This window comes from Vanellus vanellus (assembly GCF_965231255.1).
Source record: "Vanellus vanellus genome assembly, chromosome: Z".
In the NCBI taxonomy this organism is placed as follows: domain Eukaryota; kingdom Metazoa; phylum Chordata; class Aves; order Charadriiformes; family Charadriidae; genus Vanellus; species Vanellus vanellus.
In genome coordinates this window covers 1,838,507-1,864,837 of record NC_138908.1, presented here as the reverse complement: position 1 = coordinate 1,864,837, position 26,331 = coordinate 1,838,507, and the positions used below count along the sequence as shown (strand labels likewise).

The 26,331-nt window shown below is 37.6% G+C and overlaps 1 protein-coding gene across 1 annotated transcript in view; it reads right to left on the bottom strand.

The window, feature by feature from the left end:
• Positions 1–26,331, bottom strand: part of KIAA0825 — a gene marked incomplete at both ends in the record, with an annotated part of 215,425 nt that overhangs the window by 129,257 nt on the left and 59,837 nt on the right. Inside the window, 4 exons of the mRNA XM_082497577.1 lie at positions 8,535–8,674; positions 13,922–14,032; positions 22,736–22,918; positions 25,087–25,277. Of these exons, the coding sequence (XP_082353703.1) occupies positions 8,535–8,674; positions 13,922–14,032; positions 22,736–22,918; positions 25,087–25,277 (625 nt within the window). The remainder of the gene's footprint in view (positions 1–8,534; positions 8,675–13,921; positions 14,033–22,735; positions 22,919–25,086; positions 25,278–26,331) is intronic.

Genomic DNA, 26,331 nt, shown 5'->3' with positions numbered 1-26,331 from the left:
ACAGTAACAGATAGCATTAATCAAAACAAGCTGCAAACTGTATCTGAATAATATTTCAAACAATAATAATACTTACTGATACTGAAATCTGATCTTCCTCTGCATAATGACATTTGACTGTCTTCCTGAATTATATGTAGCCATTAAAAAAGAGACTCAAGCATGTTTACAAACTATGGAATATGCCTACTTAATTCAAAATGAACTCAGTGTATATCTGGAATTGGATTATTTACTAAATATTAATCAGAAGTAAATTGTACTACTTCTGTAGAATCGCAGTCAAAAAGTTATTACTGCTTAATTCCTCTTGCCAACATATCAGTCATGTGAAATATCAGAACTCTATTGAGTTACATAAAATAACATAGAGTAGCAGCTGCATACTCCCCAAAATGGGCTGGCTTTGCTGTTCAGTGTAAGATGAAACTGAGAAGAAATCAGTTCCTCAAAACAAAATCTCAGCCCTGCTAAGATACAGATACCTGTATATTTAAAGACAACTAGTGATTTTCATAGAGTTGAGTGGTAACAGCTTACATAACATGTATCTCTAAATGTTTTTCATAATCATTATAAAACATTCTCCCAGCTGAAATATAATGACGTGTTTAAACCTCTTTGAACCAATGCAACTCGGTGGTTCTGACTTGTGCTAATGTCAAAGACCTCAGCTTCCCACATATTTGTGGAATAGGTTTTTGATGTTGACAATCATAACAAATGACCAGAGCCAGTACTAATTAAATGCTTTTAATTTAAATTTCTAGTTTGCAAAACCAAAAGTTTCTGGAAAACAGATTTAGATAAATTTATACTTGAAAATGTCATTGTTTTATGCCAGTCTGGCTGCCCTTCTCTTTAGCAACCTGTGCAGGAGAAAAATGGGAGAGACTAAATTTCTAGGCTGGGTTTTTCTAGTGGCTCAAACAGCCTTCAAAATCTACCAGAGTGGAAAATTGCTGCTTTCCACCTGGCTCTGAGTGACTCGTGAATATTGTAAAATTCAAAAATCTCATTTTACTCTCCTCTGAATTCCTACAATCTAATTCACATGTTATCATAAACCATTCGGTCTGGGTAGTGTGTGGCCTTAATAGAAACAGCCCATAAGATCCAGAAACCTGAAAAACAAGACCAGTGATTTCACAACAACAAGCTGTGCTCTTTTTTCCCAAGGCAGGAGACAAATCGGCGATAAGAATTTTTTTAGTCAGCTTTTTTTCCTATGAGTTGGGTGAGCTGGCATATTTCGCTGAGACACCTTCCAACGCCAGATGCTTCTGAGCGAAGAATCAAATGGATTCCACTAATTCGCTCAAACCAGTGATGTTGTCTAATATGGATATGACAAAGAAAGAACCACGAAAGAAGAAAAAGCAGGTCAAAAAGTAAAGAGGTATTCAAACTGTGAGATGAAAACACGAATTGAACTTTGACTGTAAGTATTTTTTTATAAATTAATTTAACCAAATTCTAGGGAGGAGGGTTTGCTAAGATTTTAAGTACTATGAAAACTGCCTTTGCAGAACATGATGGGAAATTGCTTTGTTTAAAGGGGTTTATGACTTGCAATTAGGCCTAAATTTGCCTTAGGATTGTACCACATGGGAAGTGTGAGTCACAACTTCCTAATACCTTTTCTAATCAACTTAGTGCTACCAATAAATTGAGATAAATAGAAAGAAGTATAAAAGAAATCTGTAGGGGGTTATACATATATCTTCTTCCAACTAGTGTATAATACAAATCCTGTGTTTTTAGCAAAGATCTTCAGCAATCCACTGGGAAACCAGTCTGAAGCTAAACATAACAAGATACATAAGTTTTCATCGCATTTTTCTTGTTTTACCCTGAAGTAAATGTTGCCCTTGTTGTAAGAGTATCTGACCCTTCAAAGCTCAGGTTGAAACGAGTTTTCTGACTGATAAAGCAGCGTGGGTCATAGAAACATAGAATAGTTTGGGTTGGAAGGGACCTTAAAGCATAACGTCAGTTGGTGGAAACATTTAGCTTAGTTGATCAGTATAGCTGGTTAAATATTATGAACTAGGAGTCTACCAAAAGATATGTAGATTTCTTTTGCTTAGAATTTTTCTGTAACGTTTATTAGCTCACCTGTCATAACATTAAATATTCATCTCAGTTTGAACTCCGATGCAGCCTTCTTGTTAATCATCACATAAGAACAGTATTCATATGACAGACATCATACTTATTGCCCACCAATGCTTCCCTCTATACACTTTTCTTTTTTCCACTCACTCCATTTGTATATCAAAAGGGAATCTGTGAAGGAAATCTAAAGCTCCTATAGGTAGCTCAGAGGAGACACTTCTTTTTCATTTTATCAGGACTTACATCCACGCATAAATATGGCTATATACTTATCTTAGGTACCGGTTAAAGAAGATCTGCCAATTTTTATTTCCGTATAGCATAAGTTTGCATATGCACTGAGGATGCCAAAATATATAAAAATATTAATATTATTAATAAATATCTTTATAAGAAAATTATGTATCTAGTGAATAACAGCTATGCCCTAACCAGTCACAGTGAATCCTTCTTCCTTTGACAAAATAATGCACTTAACCTCTCGGGATAGTACCACGTATTTTAAAAAGATCTTCAGAGAGGCACACTTAGAAGTGTAACCTATCCATATTTCTTTCCTACAGATAGAAACACTTCCCAGTAACCTGCTGACGTTATCACACTCATCCAGCTCTTATCTGCTACTGATTTAGCCATGAAATGAATTTTACTGAATTTTTAAAATCCTCTGTTATTGACTCTAGACTTCTCCTTCCCTAGTGAATTCTTACAAGATAGACAAGCTATAAACAGTTATGCTGTCTTTTTTGAGCAAAAGAGGTAGTCAAAATTCAAATTTATACATGGTGTTTCATTTAAGAAGAGAAACTGAAGATGGAGCACGTTATTTCTGATAGAGTCCTTTTATTTGCAAAGAGCATAAAACTTCTGCTTTCTTTATAGTTTAAATCACAGCAGCTGATGAGGCTATAAAGAATGCAAAAAGGATATATTTTATTTGTTTATAGAACCAAATCTTTCAGCAGGCACTCTGCACTACTTGCTTCTTTGCACTATGTTGTCAGTGCTGCTTCTGTCACTGGCTTTTTTTCTATTCTTTTTCTGTATCTCTTCTGGTAGATCATTTTACTTGTCTCTCATAGAGTTGCTCCTCTCCAATGGAATCATTCTCCAGTCAGTCCTGACAGCTAGAACTATTGTAACTTTGAATATAACTTCATTTTGGCAGAAACTTTTGGTTTTAATTCCAAAAAGAAATTTTAGATTATAGTACTTCTATCATGAATGAAATGCTGATCTTAACACTACCAATTTCAATTTAGTAAAACCCAAATAATAATATCCCCTGTATTAGCTGCTACCTGTGTATCCGATGAATCCTAAGTTTGTGACAACTAAAAAGCTCAACACATGACAAAAAGGCTGTAACAAACTTTATATCATCTGCCCATAAATTACTAAAATATCAGCAAACTACTTCTGTGCCTATATATTTATATGTCACCAACCCCATATTATTTTACTCTTATTCAACTCCGTTTGGAATTTTTTCTCCCTTAACATTTTATTTTCAACAGTCTGAGGAGAAGCTTCCATTAACGAATCTCTGTGTGAATGGCTTCTGTGAAGTCTATCTTACCCGTGTCACACAAAATACTATCAGAAAACCTCCAGCACTGATTTTATGGGATAGTATGCTGAAATTGTGGCATTGAGATAGCCAAAATTTGCCGAGGCAATATTGAAGCGAGTCCTATGGCCACATTACCTCCTTTGTATTACTGCACGTATTGGGATCGATACTGAACAGGTTACCCTCTTAAAATGCATTCCGTGTAGAGCTCTACTCTGGCAAGAAGTTCCTACCAGAAATGACTCAGTCTTTGACACGCTTTCCATACGGCCATATATCGTAGTCACAGAGACAATCACAGGTGTGTCACAGGGACTGTCTTCACACTTTGTCAAGAGAATGTATGTGGTTCTCAGTGGCGCTCCATTACAGTCCAAATGGAAATTCCTATTCGACGTTTCAGAAACTCCTAAGATTTGTTTACTGTTTTCCTTAGCTCATCACTGGAGAGTCATCACAAGGATTAAGGCCCCTTTGCTATTGATCTTCCAGCTAGAAGTACACCACGCCAGAAATCCCTTCTACCATTTTACCACATTGGTTATGCAGGTACAGTATCCACTAAGCTTACTGGTCAGATGGATACTTTAAGGAGATGCCACTTTAAAAATAATTTTATAATCTTTTGTTGCTAGGCTGCCATGATACAGCTTGCTATCGTGAAGAAGCCAAGAAAACTCTCAGCTGTAGTAACAAGCCTCATCCCGGATGACCCACAAATATCTGGAGGAGAGAGCTATCTCTGCAAAAGCATATAAATTCCTCTAAGAAACTTAATTGCGCTCTCCTAATGAGGACAGTGTTGCAGATTAGCCTCCAAGCTTTGTCAAAAAAACTGCAAGACTATTTCCCCAAAATTGTGTGCGGTTGAACCATGGGACTAGCTCAGTTGCTAGTTTTTCCAGGTAGACTGTGTCTCGGGATTATTAAATCCAGGGAGTTATTACAAGGAAGTACAAAAATAATGACCTTCAGGTACTCGAAAGTCTTAAATTGTTATACAGACTTGCCCAATGCCGGTATTTTAATAGAGATGGTAATTTATTTAAGGAATATACATTTTCATTTGTAATAATTCACTACTGTCACTAAAAGTTCAGTCTGATTCCTAAGTGAGGTTAGTTGGTAAAGTTACCACCTTTCACTGTTTTTTTAGGGTACCTTAGAAGAAATCAGTGCTGTTTACCTTTAAATGCCTAACAGTTAATTAATTAATTTAAATTTAATTAAAATTTAATCAGTGCTAAAATTTACCTCAAAATGCCACATTATATTTTGCGGTAGCTGAAGAGCTGCTTCACAAGGGGCAAACAACTGGAGTGGGGAATAAAAAAATCTTTCCATTGCACAAATATATTTTCAGGTCACTTCTCTTGCCAGAAAATGGTTTCTAAAAGCCCAGTCTTAGAAAAGTCTTCATATCTATTAGTGCCTAGGGAGTCGGCTGATACTGCACCGCACAGTTTTATTTTCTTGGTGGAAATCCTCCCTTCTCCACCCTGCTTATGCGTGCAAGGTAAATTATCTCTTTTCGAAGCGACTCATATTTCTTTGGGTCCAATTGCAGATGTGCAGCCTTAAACTTATCAGAGAATATTTGCAATTGTTACCATCAGTTCTTATTTCAAAGTTTCAGTGGGGACCAGGATATGATCTAGGTTTAACTGTAAAGGCCACACAATACCCTCTCCCATTAGTCTCTCAAATATGCATTGTGCAAGCCAAAAACACACGGTCAAACTGCCAATGCCCTTGTCCTGCTGTGAAAGCAGTTTTCTTCCAGTTTATCTCCACATGCCAGTAGTCACTTTAAAGTTGTGCGTAGAAAATTAAATTAAACCTTTGTAATGACTGGAGTCCCATGTATTCATTTTAATGAATAAGATCTTTTTTTTTTTTAAAGGAATACATTTCTTCTTCTATTGTACGTCATTAACTTGGTGCGACCATCTCTTCTTCTTAAAGAAAAGTGTGTATGAGGCCCAAGGACTGATTGAAGGCCTCGGACGTGCCTTGCTGATGATTTCTCAGTGACCTCTTTCCTATCAGTAAGTGGCGAGGTGCCCGTCGACTGACGAGGTTCCCTTAGGTATTAATATTGTGTTGGGCCAGTGTAATTCAATAAAGCTGTTGCTTTTTGCTTTATTATGAAAAGAATAACTCCTGGATCCTGGAAATAAAGACTCTCAAACACAAAGTCACAGACTGTCCTGCTGGCATGACGTGCGTTTAGAGCAAGTCTAGCAGAAATTCTCAGGAGTTCACTTTCACCCTTCCCGTTTTCGTATCAGCATCTGATGGATTCCGTAACTCATATTATGCAAGCACCACTTTCTTTATTCCTCTGTTATTTGTTGCTTGTCAAAATCATCCATTTCTGTTTCATATCCACGGGTGATAAAGCAATTCCGGTAAAAAATTCTACCAAGAAAATTGCAAAACAGTTTGTTTTGTCAGAAAATTAACACAGTACCATGTACCTTCAGTGGTTCTCTCCGCAAAGGCACAGCAAAGGCCCTCGACCCTTCACTCACTCAAGAACATGTCTTAGAAGAAACTTTCTGAATGTTGGACCTATAGAAAACAACTCTGGACTTATATGACACTGTAATTAACTGTAACTCAATACATCCAGGTTATTTAGACTTGTACTTTAAATTATAGAGGTCCAATATGCAAATCCAATTTTTCAACTATTTTTTCAAAGGTGCCTTTTACCCTGTGGGCATACTCTCTGGAGACAAATAAGTGGTTTGGTTTTGGGTATCCTGATTTATTGCCTTTAGTATTTTTGATGTGCTAATTTCATATTTGAGGAACATTTTCTTTTTATGTACATTTCATGTATCATATTGTGCAAAAAATTGACAGAGGTCCAAATCTTGTCACGTCTCTGTCCAGACAGCTCATAGTTACACACATTGAGTTTCAAAAGCTTCAACAAATATGATAACTTTCTTATAATATTTAGCAACACTGAATCATGCGTACACGCATTGCCCCAAAACGCTCTCTGCTGAGCCAACTTTGCCAATCTCAACAGTACTCCCTATTATGATGTGGAACGTACATTATTTCTGACCCTCACCATGGTACAACCATGTCAGATCAATGGGATTAATATTAAATTAAATGTGTTTGTGTGATGTCTACTGTAAGTAGACCCAAAGTATTGCTACAATACAAAAAAATGTTATCATTACCTAAAAACATCTACATATAAGCACCTCTTTATACAGAATTTTTGCCTTCTGGCCTGCTTTTTACTGGGAAAGGGAAAAACTGAGTGTAAAATCAAGTAAAACGTGAGAAGTCTTTTCCTTTTCCTATTCAAAAAATTCTTATGATCTAGTTAAATACCAGGGAGTTTTGTTATCACTAGGTCAAATCACTCTAAAACCATGGTACAATTAGTTTTTTATTTGTTTTCATGCATAACTTTACACACCGCAAAATGAGTATATAATTCTGTAAGCCTTTTATCCTGTTGAACAGAAGAATCCAAAACTGTCATCGCTAGTACTAAGGTATACCTTATTAGTCCAACTCTCCTTGCACAAATAAATAACAGCTCACATAAAAAAAAATAATTAGCTTATATAGCATCAGAAAGCTACTGTATAGGAGAAGGAATAAAGAATACAATCATTTTATCATAAGGAAATTAATCCTATGGAAATTAATTTAGAAGATATGGATCGTCGCAGGTTTCAACTTTAGATAAACTGAAAGTTTATTCATACCAATACCGTAATTACACTAATAAAGTCTGTGTAAATAGCGCGATTTCTAATTCAAAGTAGCATATATATCCCTGAAGCTCAAGAGGTTGGTCAATGAATAGATTAATACGTTCTGTCACTTAATACCTGTGGTATTTTAAGCAGCGAGCAAAATTCAATACTGGATAACACTAGGGTAAGAGTACGATCCTGATCAAACATTTGTCAGTCTTTGTAAAAGATGACAGGCATTTGAATGGGCAAGTGGATGCGGCGCAGCTCTCAATAAGACGCATGACAGAAGTGGAAGCAATGTTGTACCCCTGACAAATGCTAGATCATTTAAAAATGACAGAAGTAAATGATGTTATATCTAATATTATGTGGACCTAATAGTTTTCTTGATAAGTAGGGAGAATTCTTCTGCTGAAGAAAGACAGAAACTGAGACTCTCATTCACTACTACTGCAAAATTATGTCAAGCAGGTGATTATGCCATTAGCTTTTCAACAATCTGATCATTTGATCTGAAAGCTATTAAAAGGAAAGATGTGATAAAGTTTGTTGCTTTGAAGACAATATTAGCAGAACGAAAAGAAAACCTTGTAGAACCATTCTTTTATTTGTTCTGCTTTCATAACAGCATTAATGAGACTATTAACATGAGGAAGCACATAAATGTCCTTCTGGAATGCCTACAGTGACAAACGTAGAATAACTTAAACAAAACCTCTAAGCGGCTTTTCACTGTCGAAACATAATTTTGAAAGTGATCTTTCAGACTACTAATCCAGACTTTTAAGAATCTGTGTAAGTCAGTTGTGGTATCAAAGCTCTGTTAAGTTCAAATTCATTTTCACTCCTTTACATTTACAATACCGTCCTATTTTATCAAGCTGTAGTCTGCTTTGAAGCCATGAATACTCAGATTGACTGCAAAACACTCTCATTAAAAAAGTGATGATTTTTTCTTTCTTTTTACCCATTCAAGAAGTGTCCTACTGATAACTGAATGGCTACTAATACCCCCAGAAACGGTTGTCAGCCTTCCTTCAGTATTTAAGTAGTTAAAAATGAATTTTTCTGATAGTCTTACAAGGATTGACAGTATAAATACTTACTTGAACTTCTCAGTAAAATTTTCACTAAGAGGCAATCATGATGTAGCAATGTTTCCAAAAGCAAGTTCAAATTACAGCACGGCTGGGATAAGAGCAGTTTCAGCTGACCCTGGGCTGCCATTTCTCTGGCTGATGGAGTCCTTTCAAAATGTAAGATAAAGACAAAATAATGTAGTTAATTTATCTATGAAATTAATATCCTTAAAGTGCAGATGTAATGCAAACTCCCTTAAATGTCAATTCCTCCCAGATTACTCTGAAAACGCTTTCATGCTTGCTTACTTTCAGGCAGCTCAGGGAAGGAATTACATTTAATCTCAACTAGCTAAAAGCAAATTAACATTTGGTAGTCTGCCAAAGTTATAACTGATACAAAGCAACCTCACTTATCTCTTTCATGGAACCATGTTTGCCTTGTTCTACCAGGCAAAAAGGATTTTTTTTGTGCGTGCTTGAATAAATTTAAGGCTATTATTCTTTAGTTCACTATTACATTAATTGTTTAGTAAGAGCTCTGAAGTGTCCTGGATGAAGTATATGAAGCTCTTAATTAAAAAACAGAGACAACGCTCAAGGGGCTGCAAGATTCCACATTAGGTTGACCAATTCTTACATGTTTTGAAAAAAAACCCACCCAAAATATTAGACTGGTTGCATAACCGCTTTGCCAGCAGAGAGAAGTGAGAATGCGTAGTACAAATTCATCAGCTATTAAGGACATTGCAGTTTATTTTTCGTTTGCAGTTTCCATGTTCTGCAAAATTTTAGGTTTCCAAACAAAAATATTCCAGGAGTTCCTCTAAACTCAGCCCATGGCCCCACACCAACCGTTGAACTCACACTGGAGCAATTACATAAAAAAAAATATAAAAAATCCTTGTCCTGCAAGACGTTTATCACCCGTTGTACTTACTACTTTCTTCTTGAAACATTTTTTAAAAGAATTTTGCAAAATCGGGTTGTGGGCAATATTTTTCCTTGAAAGCTTCCTTTTTCATTATTTTGAAGGTTTTAAAATTATATTTCAACCAATGTTTAGCCATTGTATTTACTCATTCTGGCTACAGGTTTATACAACAATAGCTGCTAACGCTGAAAGTTTATGCACCACATATGTAAACTTCTACGCACATAAATTTTGCATGCACCAGTGTAAAAACCACATATGCACCGACGCGTTGACTATGCAGGCGTAAACATTATCTGCCAGTACACACACAACACCTTCAGCATCAGCTAAAGCCTTCTTCACCAGGAGCTACATTTTCCTGTCAGACTTGAGAAGGATTTATATGCCTCTGCACATATATTTACGTGCCATTTACACACAGCTGTTGGGACAGAACTAAAATGGGTTCACGCGGCTGTTCTAACAGAGGGGAACTTGTGTGTCATGTTGCGCGCTTCTATGACCATGAGCCAAGTGTGCCACCACCCAACTCTCCCTGTATGCACGCGTGAAAAAAACAGAGGTGACTACACAAACCCCTTGCTGTCCAGCCAAGGCGGCTGTATAGACAATATACCTAATACAAAGCTGCAGTGCCTGGAAACGAAGACACCAGCTCATATACTCTTCCAGCTTAGTCCCCCACATGTATGTACGTTCCCATCACCAGAAAAGCAGTATACCACATACCTTGCAGGGCAACCTTGAAGTAACCTACGGAAACCAAGTTTCCATAACCCCATTTCCCAGCAGGACCCTTATACCACACTATGTCAAAACTTCACAGTTAGTACCACAGTAGTCATTTTAGCAAAGGAGGACTGATTTTATACACCTCAGACTTTGGGATTTTAACAGTAAAGCAAATACCTGTGAGTTGATAAGCAATGTCGGTACCATGAAAACCTATGGGCGGCTTTTGTGATTTTTATCTGGTACACTATATATAATCATTGATGATGTAGGACTGTCTAAACAATTATATTTTTGCATTTTAGGACATACTGGATTCTAGTAATATTTATCCAAAATATATACACATATACACTTAAATTTTGACAGAACTTGCAGCCAAAATAACTTTACCATACTTAAAACACATAAAGCATTCAAACTTTCAACATTAGGGCTTTGTATTCTTACTAGTATTATCTTAATTTCTGTATGTTCAAGATTAGTTACGTATATAAACTCTAACACATGTTAAGAGCTAATCAGCAGTAAGTAATTAAAGTTTAAATTAAAACAATTACTATAATCACAGTAGATTTAGTGCTGTGGCCGAAGGGAAACTCAACGCTTCACTAATTCAGCCAAAATATATGGACCAGTTTAATTTTGTTTCTCCCTTGAATACCACGCTATCATCTCTAATAAGGTCACTCATTGCCTTCAAACTAGAAGAAAAGGGACAAGTTTGGGCTATTAGATTTATGAAGGATAATATTTTATATGACTTTAGAAATAAATGCCGTTTTTAGAATATTTGAGTTGAAATAAAACTTGTCTGTCATTGACCAGATGGGAAGTTATCGTGTTGTAATATACACCAGTTCTTGGCTCTTTCAGCCTCTTGCAAATTGAAATGTACAATGGTGTGACTCACTTGGAGGAAAAATAAAATATAGCAGACATTCCCTACAGCCATGAAGCTAGCACCAATAAATGCACTGAGAAGTTTTGTAACGTGCATATGGAGAGGCATATGTTCTCCCATCCTCGTCGCTCAGTACTAGTGAAAATAAGACTAGCCTCATAAAAAGTGACAAAAGGTGAAGTACATATAAATATCACACATATAAATGTTCAGTTTTGTACAGTAAAAGAAGAAAAAACAACAGAACTCTGATCTGCAAATGGTATGACGATAAAGCCCAAATGAAGCAAAGAATGAATTACAATTACCACTAAAGGAACTGTGATATAAATTACCAGTAATTATTTATCTTGATAACCAACTATGTTATTTTGGTTACTATCCAAGACAGAAAAAGAGAAAACCTCAAATGATAAGTTCAAGATTATATAAGGCAAATAAACATTAATGCTAATTCATGTTAACAACATTGACAAAGAAGTTGAAGTCAAATAGATAAAAGAAAACAGACTGTAGCCATTTTTAGGCATAAAAAATAATGCAGTAAATCTAATTAAATAGTGAAATTGTAAACAAAATCATTTCAGGAACTAGCAAAAGTTTATCTTGAAATATCAAGCTTAGGAAGAGCAAATACTTAAAAGGTCCATCTATGCTAGATTACAGTCTTCAGTTAAATATTAGGTGGGTGCAGCCGGGAGGGGCACAATGGCCTGTGCTTCCAATTTTATTGTGGACAGCGAATATATTTCTATTAGATTATAGAAGTAAAATCATAAAACAATCCAGGATGAATTAGGATGCTCTAAAAAATAGTTCTCGGCAATACTTAAACATAATGTGTCTTAATACTCTAAATGCAATGTTTCAAGAAAGAAAAGCTTCCATGACATAAAAATACAGTGTAAAATCAGTAACAAAATTAGAACACCTCAGAATATGTCCCTCAAATTACTTCATTACATACAGGGTCTTTCACTGTTTTGTCGTGGTAGAGTTTTTTTTTGGTTTTTTTTTGTTTTTTTTTTTTCTGAGCAGCTGAAAAGTGTGGTAAAAGAAAATATTAAGTATTTTACCAACATAGCTCACTCATTATCACAGGACAGTACACATGGCTTTATATATATGGACTGTCCTCACACAGACACACTAACTGTATCTTCTCAGAGATGGGCTTTCTTTTGGACTCCTCATTTTCCCATTTGGTGGTCAAGTGGATGTATATATTCTCACCTTTCATCCAGGGAAAAGATGTAAATGCTGGATAGCTCTGGAACAGTTTTCTGCTATGTATTCAAGACAAAAATGTCCTAAATAAATAGCATCTGTAAAATCCTAATTCCACCCCAAAAAAGAGAATTATCTCAGACTGAAACAGTACCAGCATTTCCTTTCCACACTGTTGTGCAGCAGAGGGTACTCACTTGCAAAGTCATCTTCCAAAACTCATAATTCACAGCATAATTTAAATTTTGAGTACTGGCCTTGGATGAGGGCATCAACAAGCTTATTGTCTTTTCTACAATGAGTCCTTAATGAGCATAAGTTTTCCCAGAAATAGAGTAGATCCCTTTTTAAGTGACTGTGCAGGCATTCCCTCTCCTCCAACCCCCCTTCCCCCCTCCTTTCTCTCCACCCATGCATAACTTATAAAGCCTCTGACAAATTTCATTGAAGCTCGACTGAGAGGTAAAAACACATGATCTTTCAAGCTTTAGAAAAACTTAAATTACTATTTCAAGCAGGGAAAAGGACACATTCTGAATTCAACAGTTATTCACTCTGCTTGGTATTTTGGTTAGCCAAGCAGACAACTCTGCCCCCGTCACAGCAGCTGTTGCCTGTGCAACATCAGCAGGTACCAGGGGCACCAGGGAAGGAGAGAACAGTACTGCTGACGTCGTTAGGAGTAAAGGCTATGTACAGAAGTCAGCGTTTTTTGCGTAGTATGGGGCAAAATCATAGGGAAGATATTGTGATGTACAAGGTACAAGACACTGTGCATACGAGGTAAGAGGTAATAAATCCGCAGCACATTGACCTTCAATAGGTCACCACAGGTCTCCCCTCACACGATAACGTATTCCTCCAAAATAGAAAAATACTTTCTCAGAAAACACAATAGCAACTCACAAAAGCAGCTTTTCATGAAGACGGAGAGTGAAAATCTCTCAGGAAATAACTTTTGAAGAGGAGGAGGAGGTGAAGGGGTTAGGAGAGGATCTACACTGGTGTGGGAGTGTTTCAGGTTCAAAATTAGAAAGGGAATGACAGCACAGCTGGTAGCATATGTCTCATATGTAACTTGTCATTATATGCAGTGACACAGAAAAAGAAATTAAGCTTTTGCCTCTAATCATGCAGTAATCTCCCAAAAAATCAACTAGGATCAAGCAACGTATTTTTCAATGAGTTAGTCATATATATCAGACCTTTTTTTAACTACCAATCATAAACAGAGGCACACATTCTTAATATGCCCTTTAATTACAGGTCTTTCAAAACAGCAACGGTGCTGAACTACATTATTGTCAAGAGCTATATACTCTTTAATTAAAGCAACAAAATCTTACAGATAACTCAAATATCAAACACAGTGAATGCACTAGCACAAAGCTACAGTGCACTGCTTTCAGTGTGACCTTTCTTATAGACTCTTAAAGTTTAAAGATTAGGGAAATCTGCAATGAATTTAAAAAAAAAAGGTTTCTATGGTTTTTCTTAATGAGACTATTCATTAGTCATTTATTAAGATATACTCTTTTCAAAATGTTGTAACAGTATTTGATTAATATTGACTACCTGGTGATTCTTTTACAACAACGAACTTTTGGTACTTACTTCAGTAAGGAAGAACAGGGTGATGGTATGCAAAATAACCAGTGTAAAGGATGATAAAAGACTTTTGAAAAATCTTGAGGAAGACGTTCATCAGAATTGTTCAGAAATGTCCTGAAAAAAACCAAATTCGTCTCAGTTACATGGATGACTGAAAGTCCCTTTGGATCATTACTACTAAATATATATAAATAGAAGCCAGAGAATCCCTTAAGACAATTCGTACTAATGTATGTATGCATACACATAATTGCAATTTTATTAACCTTATGTACTGTTAAAAATGTCATTCAATATCTTATTTACTGTCACTCTTTGAAACTTGGTATCTAGCACTGTTAGTACTGTTAAAGCAGTGTTCTTCATTTTTTTACTCCGCTATAGCACGTTTGCAAACTATGTTTCAAAATCCATTGAATAAGCAAATTCCTCTTCAGTCATTCATTCCTACAGCTCTTTTCTTTCTGCATAATACATGCATCATATTATCAATACTTTTAGCATAATCATAAGTAAAATATGTTTTGAAATGATAATGGTTGTCTTTTGAATAACACACAAGTACATGTAGACCTTGTATTACGCTAGACAAAAATTTCAACCAGAATCTTTGGACCTTCAGTAACTTGTGAGAATTAGAATACTGGTTGAAAAAAATGCTGCTTTCAAATATAAGGACAGGCGAAGAATTAGATAAGCTAGCTTTACATCACTTCTGCATTACTTCTCTTACCCAAAGGATATGACAGGCCAAAATCATATATGTCCAATCCACTAACATTAAAAATTAACTGTTTTTATTAATTAATGATATCATATGATTATAAATATAAAATTATAAGAACAGCATTAGATAATTTAATATTTGCCTTTAATTATTATTTAATAACAATAAATTTATTAGCATTGTACCATTCTGTAGCAATCGCCAGCATGCAATAACCTGTGTAAGGAATGGATGCCCCTTGGCCTCTTCTCTTTGGCCTCTTTGGCCTCTTCCCTTTTCACTCTCCTTTACACTGAACACTATTCCAGCAGAGAGGATATAGTCTGTTACGTCCATGCTCATCCAATCATAATCAATTATCACTTCTTTTGCACCTTACTTTTCAACTTGCTTGGCTGTGAATTTTTCATCTTAATAACTTTCCTTCTCTGAAGCTAGTTTCATTATGTATCATGGCTGGGATTTTCTCAGTTATATAAAGAAGGTAACTAGCTTTTAAAATGCCACTTCTACAGAACTCATTTATGGCATATTTGCTTTACATTCTGGAGTGATTCAATCTTATTCTCATTTTTGAGTCAGAACTCTTTCTACTGCAGTAACAGTAGAAGGACATTTAAAAATACCTCTGGAAAAGACACGAGGACTTTATCAGGACAAGAGAATCTTTTTACAAGACGTAAGAAAAGCCACTGCCATGACATGGAAACAATGAGAGTTGATCTAAACACTTAAAACTGAAGACAGAATGGAAACCTGTTGGAATGAAGCCTTTAGGAACTCCTAACCTAAAAGGTGAAATCTCCTCTTTCTTATGGGGTGCTTTGTCACCACAGCATCAACAGTATTTGTGTTTTGTCATTTAATTATTTAAACTTATTTTTTTTCTCTTTTTTTCATAGCTGCATAAAAGTAATTCAGAAGTGTATCTACACGTCTATAAGGTCACTGCCTATAAAGCCCCAGGCGAAAGAAGAGAGAGAATTACACTTGTTCAACGAGAAAGACGGGTGTATAGCTTCTGACCTTCTCCAAAAGACAGGGTGATTTATTTGGAAATTAACTTTACTAACCAAACAAAATTAGTAGGAAGAATTTACTACAGACTTCAAAATAAGCAATATCTGAGCAGAAGGCTTAGCACAGAGTGAAGTTGTGCTCTTTGCGAATTCATGAAAACCTGAAGATTAAAAGTAAAGCTGAGATTGTAATATAGATAAAGGGAGAAATTAAACTAGAAAACAATTATTTTAAAGACAGTAATTTCAACATTGTGAGAAAATTAAAGAAAGAGATCTTATTGTTTCTCATCCTCTGAAATATTTTTCTTAATATAGCAAAGCATAGAGCCAGCTTCCTCCAAGAAAGCATGATAGATACAGTTTGCATAGTACTTTAATAAAAAAAGGGACCACATCTTGTCTACTGAGAGCGTATGAACTGTTTGAGAGACTTCTGGACTAAAGCAGTTTTTTAAGTATTGTTTCTTTGCTGTCTCCTGAGGACAAGGACAGGCCAGACTTTGGGGCTTTGAGGCTTGTAACAAAACCTTTACACAAATTTTTAAACTGAGATGGAGATAGTCTGAGAACTTTTAAGACTGTTTAAATAGTAGAATAATTTCAAATACTATAAAAAAAATCACGTGTCTAATGATAATACAGTAATTCTGGTGCCAGCATCTCTCACTGTCCACTACTGGCTATGTAATTCTTGCCAGGAAAACCCAACTCTGTGCCAGACAGTTTAATTCAACGACTCTTCTGACAGAAGTATAATAACAGCCAGTAGGAAATTTGTTTTGACTACAAGTTATGTTAAAGCAGCTGCCTATAGTCTCAAAGCAGTGGATAGCATCTGTGAAGGTATTTAATACCACAGCAAGATTCCAAGTTACAGTAGTTTTATTCTTCAGTAAAGTATGACAAGGTGAGAATTGGTCTTGTAAGCCTCAGTGCAGGTGTGAAAAATGATATGCCCACAAGATGCATCCTAATGGTATTTCCTTGTAGATTTCCAAGGATTCAGCTCTGCATAAGGAATAAACACGACTGAAAAGCAACTTCATGACTTGTAACTCATATATTAAACTTAAGAGAAATATTTCCAGTCTTTAAAATTGAATGACAGATACTTATACCCGATAGACAGCAATTTTACCAATAGAATCTCTAAATTCTTCTCTCAGAACTCAAGTCATTCACCTGACTTCTCGTTGAGAAAGTAAGTTACAACTGATACTATGAAATCATAAAAAGGTACATCCACCTTACTCTTCACAATCTTCCGTAACAGAAATATTGTCATGTCCTACTCAGTAAATAAGACTAAAGAATATAGAAAAAAAGCACAATAGATCTGCTCCAACTTGAGCAACCCTCAACCTGGTGCAGAAGACAGACTCTACTCTGAGGTGATAAATGGGTCTGTTGTACTGTACATTGCTAGCCTGCTTCTCCTGGATAATTCAATTCTGTAAAAAACAACGAATGAAGAACAGCACTGGATTCTCCCTGGAAATTCACACGCAGCACTGAAACTGTTAGATCCACTGCACAAAACCCAGCTACTTGGAGTGAGTAACTGACAACAACCTTGTCAGTGAGTGAGACTACGATGACTGGAAATTCTGAGAAATAAAAATCCTCTTTTTTTTTTTTTCCCTCAGAGGTTTGGGTCAGCAGCAAGAAAATAGCAAGGCCTCGTAGTTTTGGGGAGCACGTTCTGGAGACTGCTGTTGTTCAACAGGTTCCTCAACAACCTGGACAAAAGCCAACAGACAGAACATGCATTTAGGACATTTGCAGGTGACACTAAACTGGTGGCAGCAGGCACAGCAGTTAACACAACAAACAGTGGAGTGCAAAGTCATGGACGAGCAGGCCAACAGAAACTCACAAATTTCACTTAGGTTAAGCGCAACTTTGTGCTCCAGCGACAGAATTATACTAACCTAGGCTGGGACCCGATGGTCTGAGTACCAACCCTCCCCAGCACCAAGCCTGGGGTTTATGGCCAGTAGGGTGTTGAATACAAGGCAACGGTGTATTTTCACTGGAAACAACCCAAACCACATACTGGGCTGCATTAGGAGGAGTTTGTCGAGCCAACTGAAGATAGTGATTTGCTTCATCTGCTTGGCAACGGTTAAGCCTTACCTAGAATATTTTGTCCAGGTGTTGGGCCTACAGCTCAAGGAGGATGTGAGGAATCTGGAACAGAGTAGACTGCATCATCTATGACAAGAGGCTGAGGGATCTAGGCTCCTTTACTCTGGTGAAGAGGTGGCTAAAAGGTCGATTCACCTAATGGCAGCCTACACCTACCCAAGGAGTAATTACAAAGACAACACGGACAAACTTTTCCCAATGGGGGCTGGTGTGATGGAGCAAACCATAGCCAGCAGCTTTGAAGGTTCACTCTAGATATTAGGCAATACTTTGCACTAAAGTAGCCCAGTCATGGAAAAGGTATCCTGGAGAGGTTGTCACATCTCAGTTCTTGGAGTTTTCCATGGGTCAGCTAACACAGTCATGTCTGACTGCTCTTGGTGATGGTCCTGCCTTCTGCAGGAGGTTGGATTAGATGACCTCCACCAGTCTCTTCCAACCAACATTTCTATTATGCTAAAGTTACTTCAGAAAGACCAGAGAAGGGTGGAAGAAAATGAGGCACAAACAAATGAGTGAGTAGTAAAAACTGATGACACAAGCAAGATTCATAGGTGAATTTAGGAACAGGTCTAAGTAGCCTTGTCAAAAAGAAAAGAAATTTTAAGCGATAGCAGAATGCACAACGTTTGATCACGAAATCAGGATGGAGAAAGCATATGCCAGAATCACTTTATTTTAACTTAAGGATGTTATTAATTTTTCAGTACCCCTACTATTTTGTTGCATTTTAATAACATAATAAAGAATCTTGAATAATTTGAATTCCCTGGAAGCAATAGTTAATACAGCATCTCTAGTAAATTGGAAATGAGCCAGTCCTATTATTAGACAACTCCTGGAAAACAATGTTCTGTCATCACCGCTTTTATGATTACACAAAACTTTCCTGAGCAGTCTAGAGATTAATTTAAACCTAGCCCCTGCAGGGAAATCTTCTAGTACCAAAAGAGAAAGCATGATAGATTTAAAAGAAAAATCTTTGTTTCACTTCCAGTTGATTTTACCAAAGTTTTGAAAGATATAGAGCCAAGCTAACAGATGGAAATTTTGATTATACAGCTGTAATTGTAAAGAGAACTGATGAAGGATTATTATTCCTGTAAAATAATGTGTAACTTCTACATTTGTTATTGATACATTCTTAACGTGATGGACTATGCACAACTCAGTAAATAACAGATCTAGGAATTCAACATAAAATTCAGTATATGAAAGTGTTTCCAAATGGATGCAGTCATTCAAGTTAATTTGGTAAATCTGTTTTTTTGTTGCATTCTGGACACTGGGTTAGGTTACCCTACAAATATTGGCTGTAACAAAACATACAATACAAAAGAACTCTTTTGATAACGGAGTCTCACAGATTTTGACAGTAAAAGTTTTGAACATACAGTTAAAAAAAAATCCCTTTTTACTTACACAAAAACATGCATTATCTCTCTAACAATGTTTTTAGTGTTAATACTATTTTTGTATCTATATAACAAAATATGACATTTTTTTTCTATTCTTAAACAAAGCTGCCAGATTTTGGTTATGATTTGCAGAGTACTTTGTAGTAAATTGCATGAGCTGCTACATCCTGCGCATGTCAAGTTTTTTGATCTTTAGGAAAGCAAATTAGGATACTGAAATTTATCTGCCTAAATATGAAACCTATATGACCAAGATGTTAATCTGCAGCATTTTACATAAAATATAAAATATGCTGCCTCACTCTCTCCACTGGCACTTTGTTCTGAAACACAGGGAGTTAGCACGCACTTTTTATCACTCCACATATAGATAAATCTGTAAACAACATGGATTAGTGGAGGAGACTAGAACAGTTAAAAGGAACAGGCTATACTACATATTTCTTTTAGTCCTTTAATCATTCTAAGGGCTTTCACAAAGGAAAGGTGAAATGTCAAAATTGACAGCAGAAGCAGTTACGGCCACCACAATGTCCATTCCTCCCTCCATTACTATTGCCACAGCAGGACTACCTCATCTGTTCATGAGCCACCTTCTTAATTACTATTTTTTCATGAGGTTGCATTGTAAAAGGTCAAACATCCAGTTACAATCCACTTTTGCATGTTCCTCAGAGCTCACGAACATTAAAATGAGCCCACACATGACTAAAAATACTTAGTTACCGAAGCTTAAATGCAGGAGGTATCCACCCTCCTCTTTGTACCACTTAGCACTATCTAGAATATTCTTATTTAGAAAAAATAAAATGAAAGTCAGTTGAATAGGATTTGGCTTTCTTCGTTTTGAGGGTTGTGGTTGTATTTTTAAGTTGTGATTTCACTTTCTACTGTCTCTTACACCAAATTTACAGCAGAATTTTTAGCATGAAAAAACAATGACTCAGACCCAATTTTGGTGCAAGTAATGTGTCGTCATGTTTACAGTTCTGACTTGTGAAGACATAATTTCATAAAGATGGACATTCTATGCTCTCTCTCTTTAAAACTGTATTTTGTATTTGTTGAAGCATACTGGTCATGTAACCAGATGATCATTTCAGTAAATTATCTTTCAATTCCAGTAGTCATAGAATTATTACAGATGAGTGCAGAACATTCTAATTTACCTTAAAGCCAAAGGTAGATAAATCTGAACTAGTAAGAAGATGAAATTTTTTCAATTGTATGAGTAACTAAAGCCTTGAAAACCTTACCAAAGGCTTTGGTACCATCGTAGTAAATGTTTTTAGACCAATAAGAATGTGTTTCTAGCACAACATGTCTTAACTGAACAGTAAATTGCTCATTTAGGACAGTAATTATTATTGAAATTCTACTGTTTGTGTTACAGAGGAAATGAAACCAGACATTCACTATGGTCACCAAACAAGAAACGTGCAGTATAGGAATTTGATCCACAGCTAATAAAATCCCAGCAGATAGAATATTCAAGGATCACCTCTTCCAAGCTCAGGAACAATGACGCACCCCAACAAAGTCAGGCAAAACCACCAGGAAGTCTGCATGGATGAAGATGGAGCTCCTGGGCACACTCAAACAGCAAAAGGAAGCCTACAGAGGGTGGAAGCAAGGACAGGTAGCCTGGGAGGAATACAGAGGAATTGTCCGAGCAGCCAGGGATCAGGCTAGGAAAGCTAAAGCCCTGAAAGAATTTAATCTGGACGGGGACGTCAAGGGCAACAAGAAAAGCTTCTACAGGTACGTCAGTGACAAAAGGGAGACTAGGGAAAATGTGGGCCCACTCAGAAAGGAAACAGGAGACCTGGTCACCCGCAACATGGACAAGGCTGAGGTACTTATTGATTTTTTTGCCTCAGTCTTCACCAGCAAGCGCTCTAGCCACACCACCCAAGTTGCAGAAGGCAAAGGCAAGGACTGGGAGAATGAGGAACCACCCACTGCAGGAGAAGACCAGGTTCGAGACGAGCTGAGGAACCTGGAGGTACACAAGTCCATGGGACCTGATGAGATTCATCTGCGGGTCGTGAGGGAATTGGTGGATGAAGTTGCCAAGCCCCTATCCATCATCTTTGAGAAGTCATGGCAGCCTGGTGAGGTTCCCGCTGACTGGAAAAGGGGAAACATAACCCTCATTTTTAGAAAGGAAAAAAAGAAGACCTGGGGAACTACAGGCTGGTCAGTCTCACCTCTGTGCCCGGCAAGATCATGGAGCAGATCCTCCTGGAAACTATGCTAAGGCACATGGAAAATAAGGAGGTAATCAGTGACAGTCAACACGGCTTCACCAAGGGCAAATCAATGGCTCAACGTCCAAGTGATGAGCAGTGACGAGTGGTGTTCCTCAGGGGTCAGTACTGGGATCTGCACTGTTTAACATTTTTGTTGGCGACATGGACAGTGGGATTGAGTGCACTCTCAGCATGTTTGCCAATGACACCAAGCTGTGTGCGGTCAATGCACTGCAGGGGAGAGAAGCCATCAAGAGGGACCTGGACAGGCTGGAGAAGTGGGCTGGTGCAAACCTCATGAAGTTCAAGAAGGCCAAGTGCAAGGTCCTGCACGTGGGTCAGGGCAATCCCAAGCACAAATGCAGGCTGGGTGGAAAATGGCTGGAGAGCAGCCCTGAGGAGAAGGACTTGTGGGTGCTGAGGGGTGAAAAGCTTTCCATGAGCCAGCAACATGCGCTTGCAGCCCAGAAAGCCATCAGCATCCTGGGTGTCACCAAAAGAAGCACGGCCAGCAGGTTGAGGGAGGGAATCCCCCCCCTCTGCTCCACTCTGGTGAGACACCACCTGGAGTACTGCATCCAACTCTGGAGCCTCAGCACAGGAAAGACATGGACCTGTTGGAGAGGGTCCAGAGGAGGCTACAACAATGATCAGAGGGCTGGAGCCCCTCTGCTGTGAGGGCAGGCTGAGAGAGTTGGGGTTGTTCAGCCTGGAGAAGGCTCCAGGAAGACCTTATAGTGGCCTTCCAGTACCTAATGGGGGCTTACAGGAGAGCTGAGGAGGGACTCTTGATCAGGGACTGTAGCGATAGGATGAGGGGTAAAGGTTTTAAACTGGAAGAGGGTGGATTTAGATTAGATATTAGGAACAAATTCTTTACTCTGAGGGTGGTGAGCCCCTGGCGCAGGTTGCCTGAGGAAGCTGTGGCTGCCCCATCCCTGGAGGTGTTCAAGACCAGGCTAGAAAGGGCTTGGAGCAACCTGGGCTGGGGGGAGGTGTCCCTCCCCATAGCAGGGGGTTGGAACTAGATGATCTTTAAGGTCCCTTCCAACCTAAACCATTCCATGATTCCATGATAATTGGGCTTTAGGTGAGATCATAAAGATAAGTTCAAGACCAAATCAAGAAATAGTCAAAGGTTATCAAAAATGTCAACACTATGCATTGCATTTGTATTTCAACATAATTATTCACCGTGTAGATCTCAAGAACCAATTTTATCCCAAATAGAATGTTCCTTTCATACTCACTCATACAAAGTCTTCAGTGGTGAAGTTAAAATAGCCAGCACAGAGAGCAGACTATTGCAGTGACTATGTATTTTATAGATCTTGAGATCTCTGTCTTCATGTGGATTCAGAAACTCCTGTACAGAGCTGCAAACTGACCAGATCATATCTTCAGTGGACATCAAAATTGCTGCAATATCAATTCTGTAGGGGAAAAAAGGTGAAAATAACATTACTTAGAACATCAGGATAGTGGTAAATTTCAGTTAAATAGAGCTTTTCTCTGACAACATAAAATACCCAAATCATATCATGGACTTCAAATTTCATTTTCCATCAGTGCTGCAGGAATTGTGAATCCACTACACTACACTGTAAAAATTCAGCCCTTCCACAGAGAAGTTGTTACTGAAATTAGTCAAAAGAAGACTTAAAAAGTATGAAAATGTCCTCTTCCAAAGGACAATGCCACTAGACAAGAACAACTGACCTTCTAAACTACAACTAAATAAAATTAAATTTAGTTTTCTTTATGATAAGGTGTATGTATAGAATGTACATACTGTTTTCAAATCCTGCTGGACAGTAATGACAAGTGAACTAAATCTTCCATTTGCAAAACTTTAACTGCCAGGCAAAATATTACGACGTGGAACGTTTCTGACTCAGTAATCTGTTGCCCGTGGATATTGCCTGGCAGAGCATCACGGGCCATGGGCCTAAACAATACCAAGAGCCAAACTACAACAACATAATCTCACAAGACTATGCTGACACACGACAGATAGGAAACAGATGAATAACAGAAAATACATGGCAGGCATGAATTTGGACTGAAAAAAGTACCTGAGTACCAAAAAGACAATAGATGCATACGCTATCATCTGCATTTTTAAGGATCATCTTATTTTTGGAAAATATAGGCAAACGCACATGAACAGGCATTTGTCTACATTACAGATCAGATCGCTAACGTTTCAAGAGCCATTGGGAGAAAAGACACATGCCCCCAAAGTACAGTACTATAAAAAAAAAAAAAAAGAGTAAAACCTGGGTGATAAAAATATATTGAATTATATTAATTAAAAATTGTTTTTTTCATTTGCACATGACTGGATAATTTAATTCATTAGTGACAAACTCAAGAATCACCTTATTAATCGCTATTAAACAAAACGAAAATGTAAAAAGTTATTTCTTGTTCAGTATTTTGAAGCTAGTTCATATAGAATTGACTAATACCACATTTACAAAATACTGCAAAAATTCTTCATATTTCAGGGTATTTTTTGTTTTCCAGGAAATTTCCAGGGAAGTTTCCAGGATACCTCTCTGCACCTAAAGATACAGAGGAAGCTTATCATGGTAAATTAGTGCAGGAATAGAGCACACAAACAGGTATTTTGATACGTAGAATAAAACTTTGGGTTTTTCCCCACTTATTCCAAGGATGAAAACTTGTGTAAGTTATTTAAGCTTCCATGACACTGCTCCTTTTCACAATAAAACTTATGATGACAGCACACAACTCTTAGCTCACACAGAACATATCTCTGCTTAGCGTGTCATCTTCGAACGACAAGCTCTTAAGTTTTTAACTTGCATGGCCACCATGGACTGTATCACTTTCGAAATCTAAAAAGAGGAACATATTCATATAGGAAAAATACACAGCAAACGGGCAGGATGAGAAATACACCAATTTCTTCAGTCAAACATGACATTGGATAGAAAAGGGACAGAGGTAGGCTAAGCTTCCACCTGGAGACAACTGCTTTAGTATTTCTTAAAGAAACCCTCCTCTCTGGGAAAATATAAAAATCCCAACAAGAAGAACTTCCAGCTTTATATTTCCCCAAAAGACATGAAAAAGAATAGCCTCTTCCTCCTCTCTCCTTCTGCACCACTGTCTTCATTCTGGCAAATCTTTTGATGTGACGTCGTAGCTCTTTCGCTTGAAAAGCCTTACGAAAACCCAAATTCGATTGGAACACATGGACTTTTCTTCATGAATCAATGGCTCGATTTATAATCCCGATGCTGCCACTTCTGCCCGCATTTTTGGCTGCATCAACACTCCTCAATGCCCTGTTCATCATGAGGCTTTCAAACCAATCCAGCAGCTTATGCAACAATTTCACCAAGAGTTCAAAAGAGGTCTTCGATTCTACCCAGTTTAGTAAATGACTAACAAATATACTTAAATATACAAAATACATTGAATTAAAATGGACATCAAAATACATAAATCGTGTCTATCCCCTCTGCTGTGTCCATTAACGTTTAAATTTCAATCAAATCAGTGCATAAAATAAAACTAAGATTTGCCTATTTTGTTAATTAAAAGTGTGCATTAAACATACAGCCATTACCTGATTTGCGGTGTTCTCTTGTAACTGGGGCGGGCCTGACAATATCTGGAGGACAGCATAGCCAAAGATTGCTCTAGCACATCTGTAAGTATCTCCTGGGCTGTCTTGGGAGGCAGAATAGTCCATAGATCGTGATGAAGAGCACAGCAGAAGTAATGCCACATCTGGACAGAGAATGAACATCTTTCCCCCTGTCAAAACCACCACACATTAAATAATAAAAACACACCTTCAAAAATGTCAATTTAGCTCCTGTAAGTCTAATTAATTCAATATGAAAGGAAATAGCTGAAGAGCTTCAGGCTCACGATGACCGAAAATGGTTCTTGACAAGATGTGAAACATCTTTATCAGTAAGGAAACACGTGTTTCAGCTACAAAACCAGAGCTCTGCCACAAAACCAAACCACAGCATTTAACCTCTTACAGCCTTATTTAACCTATTCTCAAAACCCATAGTGTTATAAGTCTAGTTTAAAAACATAAACTGTACTCTGTGTGCACTAGTCAGATGAATTTAATAGAACAGTTTCTTTGTCCTCCAAAGAAAAAAATTATTTAAATTACTTAAGTATATGTTGTGAGGCCACAACTGGAATACTGTGTCCAGTTTTGGGCTCCCCAGTTCAAGAGGGACAGGGAACTGCTGGAGCGAGTCCAGCGAAGGGCAACTAAGATGATTAAGGGGTTGGAGCATCTCCCGTATGAGGAAAGGCGGAGAGCGCTGGGGCTCTTTAGCCTGGAGAAGAGAAGGCTGAGGGGAGACCTTATTATGGCGTACAAGTATCTAAAGGGTGGGTTGAAGGAGGATGGAGCCAGGATCTTTTCATTGGTTCCCAGTGACAGGACGAGGGGTAACGGGCACAAGTTGGAACACAGGAAGTTCCGTTCAAATACACGGAAACACTTCTTTACGGTTCAGGTGACAGAGCACTGGCACAGGCTGCCCAGGGAGGGGGGGAGTCCCCTTCTCTGGAGATTTTCAAGCCCCGCCTGGATGCAGTCCTGAGTAATGCGCTCTGGGCAATCCTGCTTTGGCAGGGGAGTGGGGCTGGGTGATCTCTAGAGGTCCCTTCCAACTCTGAAAACTCGGTGATTCTGTGATTCTGTGATATGCATTTCACCAGATTCATAATTGCCACACGTAATCATTATTATAAAACTTTGGTATATATAATGGATATATGCAATAAGAGTAGAAAAAAATAACTGCACAATTAAACTGATAATAAGAGATGTCCAGAA